General features: G+C 34.6%; 1 protein-coding gene across 1 annotated transcript in view; it reads right to left on the reverse strand.

Moving 5' to 3' along the window:
* Positions 1 to 22,658, reverse strand: part of SATB2 (SATB homeobox 2) — a 221,504-nt gene that overhangs the window by 79,400 nt on the left and 119,446 nt on the right. The window contains exon 7 of the mRNA XM_072612809.1: positions 20,605 to 21,077. Within this exon, the coding sequence (XP_072468910.1) occupies positions 20,605 to 21,077 (473 nt within the window). The remainder of the gene's footprint in view (positions 1 to 20,604; positions 21,078 to 22,658) is intronic.

Here is a 22,658-nt window from a genome sequence, read left to right on the forward strand (position 1 = left end):
AAAACCCCAAATGGGGTCGTGAAGAGTTGGACATGATTAATAAAATGACTGAACAACAACTGAATCTAAATTTTTAATCTCATAAATTGCAAAGTCGAGCTGGCTGGCTGAAAAATCATCAAATGGAAGAAAAACTGAACAAAATCTACAATATAACAAATCATTAAAGAGTATGTGGCATAATGTTTAAAGGGTGACATTGGGATCAAAAAAACCTAATCCAAGTTCATGTGACCATGGGTAGGTCACTTAATCTCTCAGTGCCCCAGGAAATTCTCTAAGACTAAATGAGATGCCCCCTGCAAAAGTGGAAGGAATTATCACACTGTAAATTCGTCGGATCATAGGTCACAATTGAAAAACAAAACAAAAATACAAATAATGTACAACAAATAATAATAAATCACTGAACTTAATTAGCAAGGAAAATAAATCTATGTAAAATTAAAACAATTTTAAATAAACCTCAAATTAGTCATTTGTCTAACAAAAACATTTGCTGCCATAGTATCTAGAGCTTTGATTATTAACCAGGATGAAAGTATCATTTCTGACAGTCTGATTATGTTGCTTGAGATAAAGGAAATGTCATTTAATACCAAAATACAGCAAACCTTTTTTTTTTTTTTTTTGCTTTAGAAGAGGTGAGTGGAGAACTCAGAAAAAAAGCATGCAAATACTGAAGAGATTATAAATTAAGAAAAATTCATAAATCAACTAGGATATGGCTTATTAAATTTTTGTATCATGATAATAAAACATATTGCAATTATTGAGTAAAGTGGTCATTATGTATTTTCCTCATCTCAGGCAACTAGCATAGCCATCTCAAGGGACAGATGATTACAGCTCCTTCGTCAGATAGCCAAGGATATGTAAGCCTAGGAAACATGTTTATTGTATGGGAGACGACATTTGCACAGGGCAACAGAATGTCTAACACCAGTTCTCTGTGGGGCATCTTTGGATATGAGAATGTGCCAGGGCACATAGGGTGTTGAAGCGATAGACATACGATGAACATTAAAAAAAAAAAATCCCCATAGATCAATCCTAGAGAGTTCTTAGTGTTTATAATATTTCCAGTAACAGTATAGAATGAAAAAAATAAGAATATGGGGAATATTCGATAAAAATTAAGTTGTTCAAGAAGTAAAAGTAAAGATCAATTAACAAGTATTTATTAAAATGGTACTATGTAGAAGTTATTGTGCTAGCTGCGTAGGGTTGATTTTTATTTATTAAGCATACATGTCAAACCAGAACTTCAGTTCACTTATTTATAAACCAGAAAGAATGTCTCATGTAGGAAAAGGGTGCATAGATGCAAAAATGTGTATAATAGTTCTTTTCATAGTAACCAAAAAAAAAATAGAAAGGAAGGGGGTGCCCATCCACTGGGGAATGGCTAAATGAATTATGGTAGAAGAACATAATGAGATATTAGAGTGCAATGAGAAATGACAAAATAGTTTCAGAAGAAATTGGGAAGACCTCTAATGAATTGATAAAGAGGTAAGAGAGCAAAATTAGGAGAACAATTTATATGACATTACAAAGGAAAAAAAATTTTAAAAGACTTGAGAACTCTGATTGATGCGATCATAAACTGCAAATCCTGAGGACCACTCCCCTCCTACTAGAGAGGAATGGACAATTGGTGGAAAGGGTTTTCCATTTTTTTAACGGTTTGCTGGGGGCGGGGGTAGTCAGTGGAAGTGAGACATAATAAATTCTTATAAAAATAAATATTTTTAAGGAATGTGCTCTCTCTCTAAATATATATATACATATATATATATAAACACTGAAAGTATTCTGTAAATTTATTTAAACCAATTGAAATCACCTTATTCTTTATTAATTTTTCCTGCTATTAATATATTAAATGAAATAGTTTGTTTACATTATTGTAACATACTTTTTTCAATAATCAACATATTAACTCCAAAACATTAAATTTTCTGTATTACTGAGGAATTATTCTTTTTTAAAAAGTATCATTGCTATCTCAGCCATGCTTGCATAAGAACCCCTCTCCACTGTAAATATGAATATTTAGCTTAAAGCCCTAGTCCTACACAATCTGCTAACCCAATGTGTAAGACTAGGCAGCACTTTTAACTCTGCCTGCTTCTCCTTCAACTTTGATATTTAGATGGATCTGTGACCACGATAAAGTATCCCTCACATAACATGGATTACAACTCATCCATGTTCTCTAATCCAAAACTTTTGTTCGTGTCCTCCTGTAAATACACTACTGTCGTGGGAGGTTTCCTTTGCATCTCTTGACTCTGGTTGGAAACCAAAGGAGCAAACGGATTGTTGGGCAGGTATCCCTCACTTTTGCCACAGTTGACCCACCTCCTTCTCTATTCTGCTGATAGTCTTGAATGATATTTTTTGAGTGAAGTATTTCAACTAACTCACACCCACAACCCACCTCTTCAATACCCTCTGGGTAGTGCCATTGTAGTTCTATAGTTCCTACTGTATTCTATTACATGCCACCATGCAGAATCACTAGAAGAAAATTGTTATGAAAAGAAAATAAACCTCCATTGAGGCTTAAATGCCTAAAGGTTAAATGGCAGGTAACTGAACAATTTCCCAAAGGCTATTTAGCCCACCTTCCTCCCATTCAATTTAGGGCCCATTTCAGTATCCATATACTGTGTTGGAGAAAGAGATGGAGATAGAGATACATAGAAGATGAGCCACTTGTATGGGTTGTCAGACACACATTGGGGTATTAACAATAGGCATTGTTCATTCAATTCATCAAATTCTAGTTACTGTTGTTTTTCTGCCTACATCCTTAGGCCAAACTCTTTTAATGATTAAAGATCTAATAAAATAGTCTCTGCAGTGTTCTGAGGATTAATGCAATCAGCACAAAGTCATGTGCCAACAGAAACATCTGGAGAACATTACTAATGTACATAGAAACATTTTTTCTGGATAGAACTCTGGACCAGACATTCTCTATGACAGTGGCTAAGTTCTATTGACATCATTTCTCTCCCTATTTTATGTCTCATTTGATACTAATAATTAGGGGGTCAAGTAAAGTTATTTTTGTTATCACATCTTCCAGGAGTAATATGATTTTAATACATTAATAAGAACCACTTTGTTGGAAATGTTCAGTGTTTTATAGTCTAAAATTCATTTAATTCTTCCCTTCTTACTTGTGTTGTTAAGTCATTTTTCAGTTGTGTCTGACTCTTTGTGACCCCTTTTGGGGTTATCTTGGCAAAGATACTGAAGTGGTTTGCCATTTCTCTCTCCAGCTTATTTTATAGATGAGGAAACAGAAAAACAGGGTGATGTGACTTGCCTAGGGTTATATAGCTAGCTAGTGTTTGAGGCCAGATTTGAACTTAGGAAGGTGAGTCTTCCTGACTCCAGTCAGGCTCAGCATTTTATCCATTGTGCCACCTAGCTGCTCATCTTACCTATAGATGAAAGCCATATGAGTCATTTCCCGTTATTACAACATGAGCTCCTTGAGTGCAAGAAATGTCTTATTTTTCTCTTTGTCTCCCTGGAGCTCAGCACAGTGCTTGGTTCATATTATGTGCTTAACAAATTTTTTTTTTCATTTATTCTTCCATTTTATTCCTGCTTATCTAATCTAGCTACTCCTCCTATCTTTGTTTTCTTTATTTCTACTTCCTTATGTAGCACATCAGAGACTATATTACCAGAGTTCAAATACTATGGATACAGAAGTTTACTTTAGAATTATTGGCAGATCTTTTCCATTTTTTGACTGTTGTCCTCCAAGTTTCATTGTCAAATATCTGTGGGATGATTTTACTTAGTTGGGTGTTTCAACAAACTATATACAAACTTGTTATACTACTTCTCATCATTTCATGAGGCAATACTGCTCATATTCCTATACTGCAATCCTCTATAAGATGATAATTGCAACAATAATTATTTAAGTAGTGCTTTAAGACTTACAAAGTATTTTTGCATATGTTATCTTATTTGACAGCCTTCTTATATAAATGAATTTATACTTCAACAAGTATTGTCTTTGGTGGCCATATCACTTGTTTATCAGCTGAAGCAATTGTCTAGGCTCATTTTTATATATTTCCCATTTTTCCGTGTGAACACCTTGTTTTAATCTCCATAGTGACACTAGATGAGTCACATGGCTCCCTAGACCTTCAAAGAACACCTGACATTCCCAAAATTTCTTCTTCCCTGCCTCAACTAGTGCTATTTTATAACTCTTTATTGACAGAACTCTTATAAAGAATTTTAAAGTTTTTTTAAGCTGCTGTTTTGGGTCCTTTTCTCCCAGAACTCACCCTGACAAGCTTCAAAAGCCATGATGTAGAACAGTGGAGTCAGAAATACTTCTAAAGTCCTTCCAATTCCAAATCATAGAAATGGGTTCAAAGTCCTAGCTCTGACACTTTGTACTAAGGTGATTATAACTCTCAAAGTGTCACTTTTTTTTCCACCTACCAACTGTAATATTATTTGTACTAGCTACCTCCCAGGGTTATTTTGTAGAAATATTTAATAATGATTTTAAAGTTATTACTCTAAAGCCATACTCTAAAGTGGGATGGAAATGTTAGCTACTTCTGTGTGTCCTATGCAAAATCTAACATTGTCATGTACCTCAGATGGGGTGTGGGTTATGAAATGGGACAAGCTGGTTAACATATCTCAATTTTTTCATCTGTGAAATGAGTTGATTGGTTTAGATACATCAAGCCTCTCCTAACCTGAAAATTCTAGACTTCAAATTAGTGTGCTTGAGATACTTCTTAAGAGTCTTCCACCTACTCTCCTGAGCATTAAAAACTATCACCTGAGACTACATGGTGCATTGAGATTAGACTTAGTCATGCATCTCAGGGTCAGTTCTCCCACCTACATATATTTTGCTTATCAACCCCAACACCATGATGGCCTTTTCAAGTCTATGGATGGAGCTTTTGTCAATGTTGTTTGTTAAATATTACGAAGGAATCTCTTTAAACATTTTATTCCAATTTAAGAAGTTAAGAGCCTCTTGAGCAAACAGTGTGGAATCAAAAAACTCCCTTTTTCCTAAATGTCCAAAGAAAATAGAAGAATATCATAGCTAAATCAACAGAACATAAAAATGATCAAGTTTTTGATGACACAATGTTTTAAATCTTAAAACAAGATATTTCACGTTTCTATAATTTTGAGCTATTGAACTTCAGACAAACTAACAAGGAAAAAAACCTCCCTCCTCCCCCCAAAAATGAAGTGATATTAGATAATCTGTTCAGCCTTTTTGTCACCTGCAACAAATTAGGCTTTCAATATGCAAAACATCTTCCTTCCAGAAAAACAAATGATCATGATTCCATTTAATTGTAATTTAATGAGGCATAATTTATTTTTTAAAGTGATATACACCAGGTGTGTGCTGAGGAAACTGGTCCAGCCAAACCTAAGTGTTTCTGTTTAGATGGAGGCTCAAACTAGCTGGAGATTGTTTTCATTTCTGTAAATTATGTTTCTACTCATGGCAGTGGAGGTGGAAGGTAGTAAAGAGAACCTGCGATGCTCACACATTTGTTGTAATATGTATATTTGTTACAACATTCCTTTGATAAAAATCACCTCATTCCAACAAATATTCACTTACCATAGAGAAAAGTTTGGTAATTTAAACATTATTTATTAAATCATATAAAGCTAAAATTTAACTTTTATGTGCAGCTGGTTATGGTGATGGGGTGACAGCGGGAAAAGTCCTATTATTATGGCTTTTTAAAAATACTTGCACATTGCAAATTTTAAAGGCAAACATGTTCTTTCTCATCATATTTTAATGACTTTATTCAGTGATTAAGATTTTCTGATTAAAAAAACAAATAAAATTCTTAATGACTGTCCTGTTCAGAAAGTTCCTTTTATGTGTATGGCATAATAGCATATTTGTTTATATTTTTAGTTAAACTAAAATCTTCATTGTTTTCTCACAAGTATATGTTATTTCATATTAACACACTACCCCCCCGTACATGGCAGGGAAATCGCCACTTCCTTTGACAATAATTTCTTTGAAGCAATATGCAAACAGGCAAATAAAAATCTATAGATACAAGATTACAAAGTATTCTTAAAACAAGGTCATTTAAAAAAAATCTGAGAGTCACAGTTCTGACCACTTTCCTACAGACTTAAAAATCTCAGTTTTTAGTTCTTAGGTTCTCTACTTATGCCAATTCAAGCCCTATCTATTATGGTCAGAATTTGACAACAAATTTCCATGATATAAAATCCCATAATTCATCCATATTAAATGTCTAATCATTAAAAAAAATCTCTGTGGGGCAAACAAAACTATTTTGGCTTTCAGACACCATCTACACTGGCACCAGATGCCACCTATACTACTGCCCTGTCATAATATCAGTAATTCTGCCATTTCCTCAAACTCTTATGGTCAATAACCTCACAAAAGAGTAACCTGCTACAGGAATTCTCTGCCATTTGTTTTCCCTGGGAATTAAATGTTAGCATCCCCTATAAAAGTTACACAGTAGAAGTGCTGAGTTGAAGAAATGAAAACATATAATTCCTGTTGGGAGTCCTCTGCTCTACACTCATGCAGTATCTCATTTTAATGACTTAAAGAGTGGATCAGATTTCATAGCATTATAGTCCTGGGCTGGAAGGGACCGTTGAGAAAACTCAGTTTCATAGGTAAGGAAAACTGAGGCCCAGATAAGTGAAGAAGACTTATCCAAAGTCCCAGAGGCAGAAAGTAACTGACCTGGCACTCATATCCAGACCCTCTGATTCTAAATCATTTTATTCTACTTTGCTGCACTTAAACCTGTTGTTATAATAATAACGCATTTTTTCATTAACTTTATGAAGTAAACCAAGTGCAATGTTTTAGCCAACACCAACTAATCCACACCTTTACAAAAGGGATAAGGTGGTCAGTGGTGCTTTTAATGGTTTTAGATTCTGATTTAAAATATCCAATAAGGGGCAGATGGGAAAGGGTATCATTAAAAGCTTAATTTTAATTTCACTCACTTAAGAACTTAGTATTTTCTAAAGAATATTATTAAGAGGAAACATTTTCAAAGAAGTTCAACAATTAAATAATTAATATGTTTTGAAGCACCTGCTATGTAATGTGTGCTGGGGAAAAAAGTCACCACTGAACAGTCTCTTACCTTAAGGAGTTTACATTCTACATTCCAACGTGAGGAAGAAACACAACATGTGCAAAGATAAATACATACTAAAACAGATACTAAGTAAAAACCAGCTGTAGCTGTTTTTAAGGGACCAGGGAAGAACCAAAGGCCAAAGTATGGTTAATAGATTAAAATTCAGCTTACTTTTGGGCAATATATATATTTGAAGGATAATCACTATCAAAAGGATAAATCACCAGTTGAGACCAGCATCTTAACCCACCAGTTTTCTAGCCAAGGACAAGCACTCTCTTTCCCCCATAATCTCTACAGGGTAAACCAGATCAGATACAATAAAGGAACATTTTAAGTTCTTTTCATTTAATTCATTTTTGATAAAGAATTACATATTAATTATACTTCATATGGAACTACTATAATCAATAATTTGCTTTGACTGTGATAGTTTTTCATTCCAATGGCAGACTAAACCCCTCTTGCAGTATTCATACTCAATCTCCCCAACAAAGCATCCTTAGACAATGAGTTACTTTAAAAAGATAAAAGTATGCTCCCTGAGTGCATCTAACCGGTTCACCAGTGTTCTTGGTGGCTAATGTATTTTCATTAGTCTTCATTTTCACACACTTTTGAAATTCCTAGGTCCAGCTGGGATCACAGCCAGAAAGTACTGGAATTCTCATGAGAAAGCCTGTTCATACCAAAGGCCCAGGCCAGGCACAAAAACTGAACTGCATCTCTTAGATTTTAGAGGTTAATCCAGGGTTAGCTAAGACAATGAAAAATTGTACAGCAGTAGAATGCTTTGACATTCTACCATCCAAATAAGTAACCTGACTTCCTGAGCTGTAGACAATCTTCTCCCTCTTTGTCTTCATTCTCTTTCCTCTCTAAATACCTCTGATACTCATTGTTCCTCTTGTGATCCAATATGAAAAAAAAAAAGTTTCACCTTGGATGCATATTCACAGCCTACAACTCTGCTATGAACCTGACTCCTAAAGCTCATTTGTCTAATGCTAAAAATACTTCTCTCTCTGGAGAGCCTTGCTTAGCCACAAAGCCAGAGTGTGTAGTCTGATTTGAATAAAATGTATACAGGGCACAACAATGACAATTTGATTTTTATTATTAAAAATGAAGTGTTAAATCCTCAAAGAAAATGTTGTTATTGCATTAGTTTAATAAGGCCTCTCTTTTATTACAATATTTCTTTATTAGGAAAGACAGATGATGCATGTCTCTTTTTTTTCTGTAGGAGAGGGAGTACCTAAAGCAATGCCCTCTGTATGTATAAATGTGTGTGCATATATGTATACACAAATGTGTTGTTATAGAAATATATTCATGATGGAATTTAGAGACTCATATCTCCAAATGTGTCTATATGAATACACATAGCAGCACTACTCTTAGGATATTAAAGACATACGGCAAGTGAAGCACTCACAGAAGAACTGCATGTAAACATTAACGAATTCCCCTGTTTCTAGGGAGGAGAAGTCCTCTCTGCCTAGCAGTCAGCAGCAGGCTCTCGTTAGGCATGTACTAAAAGTCTGACTCACAAAGTATTCAGGATCTTTTCATTCAGCCTATTGAATGCAATTAAGTTAATGGAAACTGAAATTTGGGGCAGTGTGAATTCTGCTGTTGAAACAAATATTCCATATTTCCAAATCTGCAACTTATTAAATTAAGCACTTTCTTTACAGACAGTATTTTCCTTCTTGTATATGTAGGGAAATCTCACTTTTGCCACCTTACACACAGGGTTTATAAAGCAAGATGACATGAAGAGATTTCAGTATATAAAACATTCTTGAAACTAAAACAAAGACTAGGCCCTCCTAGACACACTACTTCTATAAAAGCCACAGTTAATGATGCACAAAGAAGTTACTTAGAATAAACTTCAAGCTAGGCTATCATTTCTATCTGCCTATATTCATCTAGTGAGGTATAGTGAAATAAATAGAGCCATCTTTTACATCTTCTTCCTCTTTCCCTCTTCCCTCTCTATCCCAACTGTCTTTAAACTACAATTACTCATAAAAAAAAATTGTGCATTAGGCATGGAAATAGTGGTGACTTACAACCCAAGGCAACAAACTTTAACCATATCATACCCAAAAAGAAAAAAAACGAAATAGGTTATTTTAGACCCACATTACAAGTTGTTTCCACAGATATGGGCACACAGAAAACTTGTAGAAATATCAAGTATCTGGCACTATGACTATTTCATTCAAAAAGTTCAAGGTTCCAGGTTATTCTTGGTTTCTGTGGATGATTCAACAGAACAAAAGTTGGCTACTTGCCCAATTTTTTTACATGTTTTGGTTGTGTCAAGTTTCCCTTTCTCTGTTCCCCCCACCCCCAAAAGACTTCCCAGGAAGAAACCAAAAATCTTTGCATCTATAGGAGGAACTTTATCAATGCATTAGAGCATCTGATGCTCAAAAACTCTCCCCCCTTCCCTGGATTTTTGTAACTCTCTTTTGATTCTTATCTTATCTATCTAACAATCCTTCCCAGTCTCCTTTGCTGGATTATCATCTTTGTTATAGTCACTAACCTGCTCTCTAAAGCAGGATTTCTTAACATGTTTTGTGTCATGGACCACCACCCTGCACCCTGAGTTTGGGCAAGACTCAGAATAATGCTTTTAAATGCATAAGATGAAAAACATACAATTACAAAGAAAACCAATTATAGTGAAATACAGTTATCAAAATACATTGTTTTGGTTTTTTTTTTATAGTTCACAAACTCAAAGTTAAAAACCTCTGCTCTATACTCTCTCTTGCTTGGTGAGCCCATAAGCTACTATGGGTTCAATTATCACCTTTAGGCAAAACACTGCCAGATCTATATATCCAGCCCTAATCTCTCTCCTGAGATCCAGTCACACATCATTAAATGACTGTTAAATATTTTGAAACTGGATGTCCCGTAGGCATCTCAAACTCAACATAGCTATACAAAGCTAATCACCTTTCCCCACTACCCATGTAAACCTCCCTATTACAGTGGAGAGCATCATTCTTATAATCACTCAGGTTTAAAATTCCAGTGTCATCCTCAACTCTTCAGTCTCCCTCACCTCCTATGACATAATCCAGAAATTCAAAAAGTATGGTCTGGGGATTCCTGAGGGTCCTTGAGAGCCTTTCAAGGGGTCTATGGGGTCAAAACTATTTTCATAATAATACTAATACTTTAATTTCTAATATGATAAATATTCTATCTATATTTTTAACCCACATGAATTAAAGTTCTTTGGGGTCCTCAATAATTTTTAAAAGTGTAAAAGGGTCCTAAAACAAAAAAAAAAGTTTGACATATCTAATCTCTTGCCAAATCTTGTCATCTCTATCTCCAAATCTCTCATCTACATTTTCTTTGCTCTACTCATACTACCAATGAATAGGAATGAATGTGCCTACCCTAAAATAATAATGGGTTAATGATTTTCAAAATTATATGTACATTGTATGTTTATATATACATACAAACATATAAAAATATAATCTCATTTGATCCTCACAAAAAAACTGATGTTGATACTATAGATAACATTTTCCAATTTTATAGTTAAGGCAGGTTTAAACAGGTTATATGATTTTCCCCATGGTCCTACACCTAATAAATGATTGAGGCAGATTTTGAACTTAGATTTCCTTGTACTTTATCTACTTTACCATGATTCTGAGATTATATTAGCAAGGTAGCAATCACAAAGACATCTGAGTAGAGCCCAAGCTCTTAGATCAATCTCTGAATCCACATTAGCAGTTTCAAGTTGTGTCTCCAGAGGGTAGTTACTACTAACTAGCAGAGACTTTAAAGACATAGAGGATGGTCTTCAAGTACTCATAAACTTTCACAGGTGTGCTTCCCCCACTGAATAGTAGTTGATATCAATTAGCCAGCCAGATTCAATTAGCTTTTAGTTGGGGGTATTAAGATAGTAGAGTAAGGTAAGGAAGGTAGATGGTATGAAAGTCCATGACACATTTTCCCACAGTATATATAGAGTTCAGGGGAAAGTGTGATCATACTTCAAACACATGTGGCAAAGGGAGTAACTCAGAAATTCTTGTTCCACTTTGTCAGTGTTTTAGCAGTATCCTGAAACTGACACTGCATCGGATGTTCCAGGGACACTCCTAGGATGCCAATAGGAAATCTGAAATCTTCCAGATCTTTTAAAGTTCTCTGTTCAAGGGGATGGGAGGAGGAGAGAGAGACTGTTCTCTTCTTCCCTAAGTGATTCCCTCTCATGAGCTTAACTGGAATTGATGTGTCTTGGCTTGACACTGGAATTCCATAATCTGAATTAGTTTGCCTTTTAATACATGTCCCACAGAGCATGACTATGGTTCCTTAGTCCAAACCTAATATACGTAACTTTGCTTCTTTTAACAGCCTTTGTTCCTTCCAGAATTTCATCAAGGATGTTTATTACACCTCATTTAAAATGCCTTTGATTTATTGATTGGTTCAATAGAAATGTCTGGGCCTTCTTCACCACTAGTCATACTTCTAAGTGATTCAAGTAGCCTGTGCCTCTGTCGTTATTAATGTAAGGGAATGGAGCGCTCCTCTTAGACTAAAACTGTTTTGTGTTATAGTGATGGCATTCTAAACACAAAAAGTGTTAGCAAATGATATCATGACAACTAATTGTAATTTATCTTCAAACTATCTTCAGACAGATTCAATTATATTTTTCCCTGTCTGCATTTCCTATGACTAAATTCATTTCATTAATGTTACTAAATGCACATTTAAAGACAGTACAGAATTATCAACTGAACCAGTAGACTAGGTTAGGAAATTTCTTTGTTTATTTTATATTTTTTTATAAATAAAAACCAAATATTTTTAAATGTTTTAAATAGTTGGGAGAAATGGCAAGTGTATTATTGCTTACTTTTATAAGGATTCTAGCTTATATTAGGTCTATTTTTAGAGATTTAACTTTTTTAAAAAATGTGATTGTAAATCTACAATCTCTCTCTCTCTCTCTCTCTCTCTCTCTCTCTCTCTCTCTCTCTCTCTCTCTCTCTCTCTCTCTCTCTCTCTCCAATTTGCTGTAATTTGGGAAATTGGCCAATTAGTACAATAAGAAATATTTCATACTTATGATATTGGTTTAAATCTGAATATATCATTAACAGAGGAAATCATTATCACATGATGGAGAATCCCTGATTTGTGAGAAATAAGCTGATAATCTCCTCATGGCAAAAACATAAAACCACACACACAGAGGACATCTTTGCCATTTTTGTGAAATCTGAATTTGAAAAGTCAATTGACCCATTCAAAAGCATATGGGCATATTTAGTGTTTAAGGCTATCAGCCTATGAAATAAAAATTCTCTCTAATCCAGGTAAGAACTTTCATATATTTATAATTTGTCCCTCTTCACTGGTTCCTTTTCCCTGCCTACAAACAAACTCAGCATTTCAACTACATTATACTATTCAGCTGAGCTAATCCCTTAATGTATGTGCCCCTGTTTCTGCATTTATTTCATTGCCAAACTTCCAGAAAGAAGTTGTTACACAATAGATGCTCCCATTTCCTCACTATGCCTTTGCAATTTGGTTTCTTATCAAATGAGTAGCTCTAATATGAGATAAAAGGGAAGGGAAGAGCAATCTCACCTGATGTTTCTGGTGATGGTGGGAGAAAGTAAGGGCCAACTGAATAGATGAATTCATGCAAGACTTAGAGCTTGTTATTTTTAGCACCAGATAGTGCAACTGACTCTCCTGCAGAATCACTGGTCAACATCTGGTCACAAAGTGCTGAGGATATCTTTGCCTCCTTCTCAGAAAGTTGATAAATGTGTCATTAAGATCTTGTTGAAATGAGAGAATGGAAGGTGCCAAGATTCCAAACTATAAAATATTAATATAATATCCTGGGCATACAATTTTGTATGTTTGTGTCTTATTTTAGTAAATGTTGCTTCTTGACATCTCCATGTCTCATAAATGTACAGTGCACATGGGTGTGCGACAACCATGTGTCCATGGAGGATTCAGGGGGGACAAAGTAGTCTGCTTAGGTCTATTATTGTTGGGAATGCTTACTGCAGATGTATGTCCTTGGTATTAAAATGCTCGCTATTTTTTTTAATTATTATTCTTTAAGCAAATAAAATAACATTAACAGCTTAGGCTAAATGATTTTCCAAGTTCCCCTTCAAATCTAAACCCATTGAAACTTTGGGGTCTATATGTCTAGTCCCACCATTCTTCCTTAGTGCCAAATCAGCATTATCAATTACCTGGGAAACATTTCCATTTGGAAGTCCTGCCAATGCCTCAAACTCAACATATTTACAAACACAGAATTCTCCTCAAATCTGTATAATTATTTTGAATTTCTATTTCTATTAGTAGCATTCTCATCATCCAGATCCAAAACTTCTCATTTTAACCCTTCTTTCTTTGATTTTATATGTTCTTTTTATCATAAATTTAATCATCAATAAACATAAACATTTTGATATACAAAACACACAGTATACAATCAATCACTAAGTCTTGTAAATTCTGTTTTTTCCATTGTCTTCTGTATCCATATCTTTCTTTTCATTCTCACTGCTACCACTCCAGGTATCTTTTATCTTTTGCCCCAGACTATCATGATAGCATTCTAATAAGTCGCTCCACCTCTGCTCTCTCCATATCCCAGATCAGTCTAATACCACTATTCAATTAATCTCCTTACTCTAATCATTCCTTTCTCCACTCAAATTTATATATTAAAAAAAAAAAACTTCAATGGCTCCCTATTGTTTACTAAATAAAATCCAAATGCCTTACTCTGCCAGGCAAGTCGTTCTACAATCTGGCTCTAGAGCACCTTTCCAACTTTATCTCACTCTCTCCTAAACACACACACACATACACATACATACACACACACCACATACCAGTTAAGTTTTCTTACTTCCCAGTGTCTGAACATACCTCCTACCTTTGTGCCTCTGGTCTTATCTTTGTATATACAAGCACTTACTCCCATACCTGGTCCTGCTGAAATTTTTATTCTTTAAATGCCAGCTCCAGTTGTATTCTTCATGAAAACTTCCTTGATTTCCTCAGTTTTAATGTTTTCTCTTTCTTCTCTGTACTCCTTCGCTTTCTTATGCACTAGATAACTTCTCCCTCTCTCTCTCTCTCTCTCTCTCTCTCTCTCTCTCTCTCTCTCTCTCTCTCTCTCTCTCTCTTTCTCTCTCTCTCTCTCTCTCTCTCTCTCTCTCATGGTAAGCCCCATGAGGGCAGAGATTATGTCTTCTTTTTATATGCACCTCCCTCCATGTCTTGTACATAGTAGAAATTCAATAATTATTTGTTTTGGTCTCAAAGTCCAGTTAACACCCATTTCTCAGTTGAGATAACCAAAACCAGGGATGAGTTAGATAAAAGTCATAGTTGTAATAAAAGCACATTTAGGCAGTAGGAAACAAGAGTGTCCAAGTGAGGAAACTGCAGTCGGAAAAAGCATGGATCCTCCAGTTGGATCACCATCCTGCTATCAGATGTTGATAGTTCCTAGACTTTGCTATTCTGGAAGATATTAATACTAACATAATAATCTTTTTAATCTATGAATTCAAGCCAGTGAGTCTGAAATGAAAGCTTGCTATTTTCAAAAGCAAGCAGTATCATGTCTTCCCACTTTATTAATTTAATATTTTGGAGTCAAAAGCTTGTATATTATTTATTTTGAAACTCAATAAAATGTTCATGCCTGATCTGCAACATTTCATATTTAGAATTCAATGGATGGACTTCCTTTTCCATGCAGGTTTTCACCTGTAATCTTATAACCAGAGCACTGGACCATGGAGTCAAGGCTCCTGGGATATACATCCATCTCTGTTAGTGTGTGACTTTCTTGGCCTCTGTAATGTGAATGACTATAAACAGTGATATCTACCAGCAGATATCATTTGGTAATAGGGTCTGAACACTATGCAAGAAATTTTCTCTTTCTGTATAATTTACAAGTGTAATGGATTTACTACTTCATTAAGCAGACTGCATGACTAAACAAAAGAGTTCAAAGGCATCTTCCCTAAAAAACTAACAAACAAACAAAGCTTCAGTTGACAGACTGGGATCGTAAAATCTTTTTATCCCTATGATTCCAATATATTGCCACACGTTACTCCTCCTAAGGGCCCTTTTAATGTGTCATTTTCAAATACAAAATGTTGATCAAGAAAGGCCTGGTGAAGTCTTAAGCTCTGGTAATTTGGGGCATGTTGTATGACACAAACAAATTGTAAGCAAAGTATGAAAGTCTAACTAGTGCCATCTTACATGAGAAATTCAAGTTCCTGGCTTTTTAACATAACTGTCAGCTTCTGTGATATCCAATTTTCCAACTCATTGAAAACATTCTCCAGTTGCTGTGTGATTTCATAAATTGTGTTTGTGATACTGGTGCTAAGTTCCTCTTAATAAGTGATTCTGATGAGTAAACAGCAGCTTTAATATGTTCCCGTAAAAAAAAAAAAAACAGTAATCAAACGAGGATAGGTCCAGGTAAAGTTGCTGCATGAAGAAGGATTTTTAACACACTATCAGAGCAGACCTAGGATGCATGTTTTCCCTAATCACCCAACAAAGGTTATAATTAGTGCCAACTGAGTAATTATCTTCAGTTACTAAAGCAAAAGAGAGATACTGAATAATAGTAAACTTGTGCTTCCCCCGAAATTGTAGCATTAAGAAATTGACCCCATGAGGTTATCCATCACACAAAACGACCATTAAACTTGGAATATGCTAAAGTTTTGGGGGCTAAGATGAAAGTGGAGAGAGGGGATAAGGCAACAACCTTGAAAACTATTTTATATATAATTCAGGTGTTTGCAACTACTTTATCTAATAAAAACAAAAATAATGTAATGGCTTTCACTGATATGATAAAAAGAAAAGGACTAGAATATCAGAATCCCCCCAGTAATTTACCCCAAATTGCACTTTTCTGACATTGTATTGCTCTGACTCACGTGTGATAAGGCATTTTTTTCCAATGGATTTGGCATAGTTTGGATCAAAGCATCCTCTACTTCATTTAACAGATTTGTTCAGATGGGAGGTCCTGAGGGAGAAACAATGCTAGGAAGAGGGGGTTTCTGAGCATCTGAATATGTAGGTCATTGGATTTTCAAATAAATTATAAAATAGTTTATCTATTAAGCAATTTTTGCTGTGCATATTTTATGAAGCTGTACTTAATTATGGGTTAATGTATATCCCAAAATCACTCTAAAGTAAAAATTAAGCCCTTACACAGTCATAAGACTACAGTTACTAAAAACTGTATAGAAAGGCAAGGGGTCAAATAATTCAAACTGAGATACTAGGACAGTGTCAATGTGGTAAAGTAGGCAAATAAATTACCAGGAGTCCATAGGTCTAATCTGTGAAAGAGAGTACGTCAAACATAGAGAATTTCAGACTGCAGCAAAGTCAGAATGGATGATTTTAAAATACAACCCTCACCTAGTGTGCTGGCATTGGCCTTTAGGTTTCTTCATTCCTATTGATTTCATCAATGGCATTATTGACAGGATACTGTTAACAGAACTAGTAAAAAAATTATGACTTTGCTTATAGTTTGTTTCCATTGTGCACATGCTCCAAAATCTAGCTAGTAATATTCCCACAAAATTAGATATTCAGATATATTAAGATTTTTTTAAAAATTTAAATGAAGTTGGGTGGCTATCACATCACCCCAGATCCAATGTCTTTTTTTAGGAGTGGGTGTTACAAGAAACATCTAAGATCTGAAAAAAAAATTTTTTTGTTGATTTTGATAAAGAATATCAATCATTCTTCAAACTCAACATGGGATAAAGTACACTATTATTTATACAGTCCTCCTGAATTATAAAAAGATCAATAGGACATGTAAGTTAAAGATAATGCTGATGACGTTTTTGGTTTGGGTTTTTGCTACCCCATGTTTCCTTCTGCCATCAATAACACTTTTGCATAGAGGAGAACTTAAAGATGAAAGACCATTACTCCCCCCAAAAATAGACTACAGTGAACTGTGATTTTTGAACAGAGAGTACTACTTGAACTGAAACCACTGAACAAATCATCTCACTTTGTCACCCTGACACAATGCTTGTGACGTTATCATTCATATAATCTACAAATCTTATTAAGTTACTGCTTGTGTGCATGACACAGTATTATAGGTTCATCATAACTCTACATTATCTCATCATTTTTCAGAAACTATTAGGACAGAAATTCATCTGGCATTAGTCTTCAGAAATAGAAAAACATGCAGGTAAACTTCTCATTCAGGACAATTATAAAGTAAATGGAAGGAAAGCCAGAATGTAAAATAACATGCTACTGAAGTACTACAGTATAAACATAGGTTCTAATCCCTGCTCTGTTATTTTTTAGTTGTGTAAGTTTTGGCAAGTGATTACATATCTCTGTCCCTCATTTTCCTCATTTGTAAAATGAGGTGGTAAGAGTGAGGTCCCATACAGCGCTAAATCATATGCTGTTCTGATACCCAGTGGCACTAACCTGAAGCCTAAAACTATTCTTTGATCAAGAGTCTGATGATCTCCCAGAGACTGCCACTTCAATTATATGAATTCTGTACCCATGTCACAGATCTGGTTTGCTGGTATGGTGGTTTTCAGGATTGTTTATAATGTGAATTTAATCCCCCAAGGCACTGTTAATCAAGTCTGATGTTTCATATTTCTAAGAATTTTTCCTTCCCCAAAACAGAAATTTCTTATTTTTATCTTCTTTTTCAGGCAGTATACATTTGTGTCATCAAATTAAAGGAGATGATATAAGAAAAAACATAAACGATCATATTGATAAAGGCTAGCTTCATGTGACTCCACAAAGAATCAAGGGTAGAATTGGCCTTAAAGTGTAGGTGGAGGGTCAATTTCTCAAACAAGCTGTATTTTTGTGATTTTTTTTTAAAAAATGAGACTTGATTGATTAAAATTCATTAAAGACAGTCTTGAAGGGGGGAGCTCTATTAATTCATTTTATTATTTTACATCATTATTTAACTGAAAGAGCTAAAGAGACATGGGTCAGATTTACAAGGAAGCATTTGGCTTAATTAAACACTTAATCTTTACAGACGTTGCTTCTTCAAAAAGGTTAGCTATTATGAATGAATATACTTTGGTTAAAGTGTTTTTGAAAAGAAAAAGCAGAGAAGCATTTCACAATGCTACATTTTTCAATTGTGACTATTATACATAAATTATTTTTAAATGCACCATAGCTTGTCTTTCTCTGCAAATATCTAAAGGATTGTGGAAATATGAATTGCTGAATAACAAGATATACAGAGCATTTTATATTAGACTTGATATTGGACATAGGAGAGATGTTACTGAACTATTTCTGGACCATCCCAATGAATTAAAAGTATATTACATTAAATAGCAAACCAACTAAATTCAAAAATTATAAGTTGCTCTTGGTGTCCATTGAAAATAATAAGATGGTTTTTAATTCTCTATGCTGTCTGAAGATATGAGGCAAAGATTCCTTTCAAACAGGAGTTATATTTTGTTACTATTCTGTCCTGCGCTAGCCCTGTTTTTTCCTTTAAGGTATTATAACACATATAAATAGCTGATTCTACTAATTGGACTTCTCATAAAAAGGAGTCTGATTTCTACTTACTAAACCTGATAGTAAAGCTCAGTCATAGGCTCAATGACTTCCTGCTTAAGTTCAAAATATGTCATTCTGTTAATATCATCTACCTTGATTATGTCATGATTTATACACAACAGGTTATGATCCTCATGCGATGAAAAGGTCTCTTAAATTAGAAACAGAATTTTAAAAGGAAATACATATTACATTCCTATCTAGTTTCCATTTGATACCTTCAAGGTTAGTCCATGAAGTCAAATTCACATTGATTAAAAGTGATTTTTTCTGGGTAGAGCCATGTGAAAATTTTAATGGAAAAAAGAAAAAAAGCAAACTTGTGCTTCCACAATTCAATCAGAGTCTTTTATACTTGTTATTTTCAAGACGGCAATGCCCCCCTCGCAAAATCATTAATCCATAAAAATGGGCAAAAGATATGGGCTAGGAAAGACCTTCAGGAGACCAAACTATATAACAACATGCTGATAGGGTCTTTAGTCCTGCCTCATTCCATTTGGATAAAAAGTATTACATCCTGTATTTTAACATCCTAGTCATTGACTAACCAAGCTTCTTACACTATAGCCATCATCCACAATTCTCCCACCATCTTCAAATAGCCTTGGATGCTTCCCTGGGTCACCTGACTCCACAGATAAGCTTTTGTGTTCTGTCTTGTGGAAATTTGGCTCTGTGATGCCTCTAGTTATCATTCAAAAATCACTATATTCTCCCTATATTCTCTCCATATTCCCTCTGCAACCTTAGAATCTGCCCCTTGGTCTTCAGTTCTGATAAGCCAGCTTCACCTTAAGCCCTTCTCAAGTAATTTCTACACTCACACCCCATTCTCCATTCACAGATTCCCTTTATCTATTGTCCTCCTCATCTTAGAATATGAGAACTTTGGTTGCAAGAAATATCTTCCTTGCTTTATTTGTGCCCCTGTGATTAGCACAATGCCTAGAACATATTAAGCACTTAATAAATCTATTTTCTTTAACTTATTCACCTATCTTTTAAAATTCAAAGCAATATACAACCGTGTTTCCAATTTTTATATATAGCCAGCACATAAACAAACAGTTTCAAATAAACCTGGAAATAAAATGTTGATTTGTCAAGAAATGCTTCTTCATATGCATAAATGATAACTCCCAGAAGCAAAACAAAGGAGTATATTATAAATGTAAAAAATACAAAATTGGATTCTAAGTTCAATTCTTCTGATTTTAGTTTGGGAATAGTTTACCAGAGTGGATTGCAATAGTATTATTAGAGATGACTGCAATCTTCCTTAACAACAATTCTAATCACTATAAACTAGGATAAAGCTGCTAAAGGCCTTTGGTGTTCTTTAGTGGAGAGAAATGTAGCAGTTAAAAGGAATATTCACAAACCTTCTTTGAATAAAACTCATTATCAAATCATCTAAAAATTCTTTGAGAAAAACTTATAAATAATGAATTTAATATGATTTTATATTATTTTACCAGTAAATATAACCATCGTATGGATAATGTGAAGCCACTAGCTATAGATATTTAACTGAGCTGAAAATCTCCCTACTTCATATTAAAGGATTTATAGCACTTATGTCAGATTGTCACAATTTTCTCCCAGGCATTTTCTTATCACAGAATGAATCAATCATTTACCCCCTTTAGCATCTGTGATGCAAGTACAAAAGTAAAGAAAATAATACCTGTGTACGGTTGAATGCCACTCTAGCAAACACAGCTTGAGAAACACTGGCTCTCTTCAGCTCATCTCTGACTTGCTGGTAGATATCTGGAGAAACTTCAACTGAAGAGTTTGTTGGCTCTGGCTTAACTGCTCTGGGGATGGGGGGATGATTCAAGAACTGTTGATTGATGGCTTGAGGGTGTTGGTGAGCCAATAGTCGGCTGACAGCTATCTGTTGGTTTATCAGGTGGGCCATTGCTATTTGTTGCCTTACCAATTGTGGACTAAGCTGGGGAGAAAGAAGACCAGGGCTCATGATGGGCTGTAATGTGGGCACTTGGTTTCGGATTGGAGTACTGTGGTGAATTTGGCTATGAGGAGACTGTTCGTTAGTTTTTCCCAAGGTTGCCAGCTGGTTCATATTTGGTAAATGCATTGGACGTTGGCCCAGAACACAATAGTCTGAAAGGTTTTCTCTTTCCACTCTTTCCACTGTCAAAAGATAAAAATGAAATTTCGTCATTTTAAATCACATAGTTGCTACTAAAATCGTTAACATTGAATTATCATGCTTGTGTCATGAGTATGTTCAAATAGACCTTTTTTCCCTACTTCAAAATGTGTACAAAGGTAAACAGAGTATTGTAAGTGAAAATAACTTCCACCTACATGCAAAAGTCTCTTCAATTAAAACGTACTAGAAAAGATTCCAAATCAAAACTACTGACTGCTTTCACATTGTTGAAATTATTTGAGGAATACATTTTACTGGATAACCAAGAGAAAAACCAACCACTATACAATCTGAACTCTTTCCATATTCAAAAGTCCCATTATCTCCTTGGGTTACTTTCAGGTAAAAAGTACCAGGTGCTTTCTCTGTGAAGTTTGTAGGCAATAGCATAGTTCATGATTATCAGGAAATGACAAGGACAATATTTCCTACCAAATTAACTGTTAACCAACTTTATAAAAACTATGAACACCACAATAAACAATTTCCTAAAACAGTATATCTTCATCTATCTATTCAACTGCTTTTAGAAGAAAACTATTTGAAGAAAGAATTATGTGTTTCTTTGCTTTTCAGAAAGATTGAGATATGAATGTAGACCAAAAAAAAGTTTATCAAAAATCTCTACATACAATTAAATTTACCTTAATATGGGTTATCATTTTGTATCTATTTAGTGACTAAAAGGATAAGCTCTTGAAAAGGAGGAAGTAACAGGTTGTATTGCTTGCTAAAATAAAAGGGTTGGGATGCAACAGAGAGAGAAACCGACATATGTCTTATAAACTTTTCAAGCAATCAACAGTTTACTTTGAATTTTTTAAAAGTTGAATTTCTAATTCAATCCCCTCAAAATTATTTGGTTTATGAAAGCCCACAATCCAAGAGCATCCCACTGAGGATTTTCTATCACATTTTTTATGAGCAACACCTTTCAACCATCTCCCATTTAAGGAATATATATTTATTAAATGAGTTAAGTGTTCTTAGAACCAAACCCAGGGACACACATATTCAAAAGAACTAGATATCCTCTGTTAATGTATACACATTCTACAAATAACTATTCTTATTCTCATTATGCAAATAAAGTAGAGACATCATGAACTGAGGATATAGCAAGTCCAAGCCTTGTGTTCAATCTCCTGAGCCAGGCTCCCAAAATACAATATATATTTTCATCTGAGCCAAGATCAGTTAGAACAATAAATGATGTTTGATCTTAAAAAGATTCAAAAGCAGAAGATTCACCATTTTTTTCTTTCTATTCAAATGTCTTCTTAAGGAATTCCCAAATATTGGTGTTCTAGAAGAAAAATCTTTTAGTAATTCCACATTCTTTGATCCAATACTAACCACTTTCTAAAATTCAATATTTAAACTCTCAACAACTCTAAACAACAACAACTCATCCTCTGTGATGTTTATTCTCTCCTGACATGGCACATTTAAGTCAAAGAATATTCCATCAAAAAGAGAGAGAAGTGGTTTCCAAATATTCTGTAGTGATAAAACCTTCTATTCTATACAAGTTTCAGCAGAGCCCTCGGAGTATTTTT

The sequence above is a fragment of the Notamacropus eugenii genome, chromosome 5 (genome assembly GCF_028372415.1).
Source record: "Notamacropus eugenii isolate mMacEug1 chromosome 5, mMacEug1.pri_v2, whole genome shotgun sequence".
In the NCBI taxonomy this organism is placed as follows: domain Eukaryota; kingdom Metazoa; phylum Chordata; class Mammalia; order Diprotodontia; family Macropodidae; genus Notamacropus; species Notamacropus eugenii.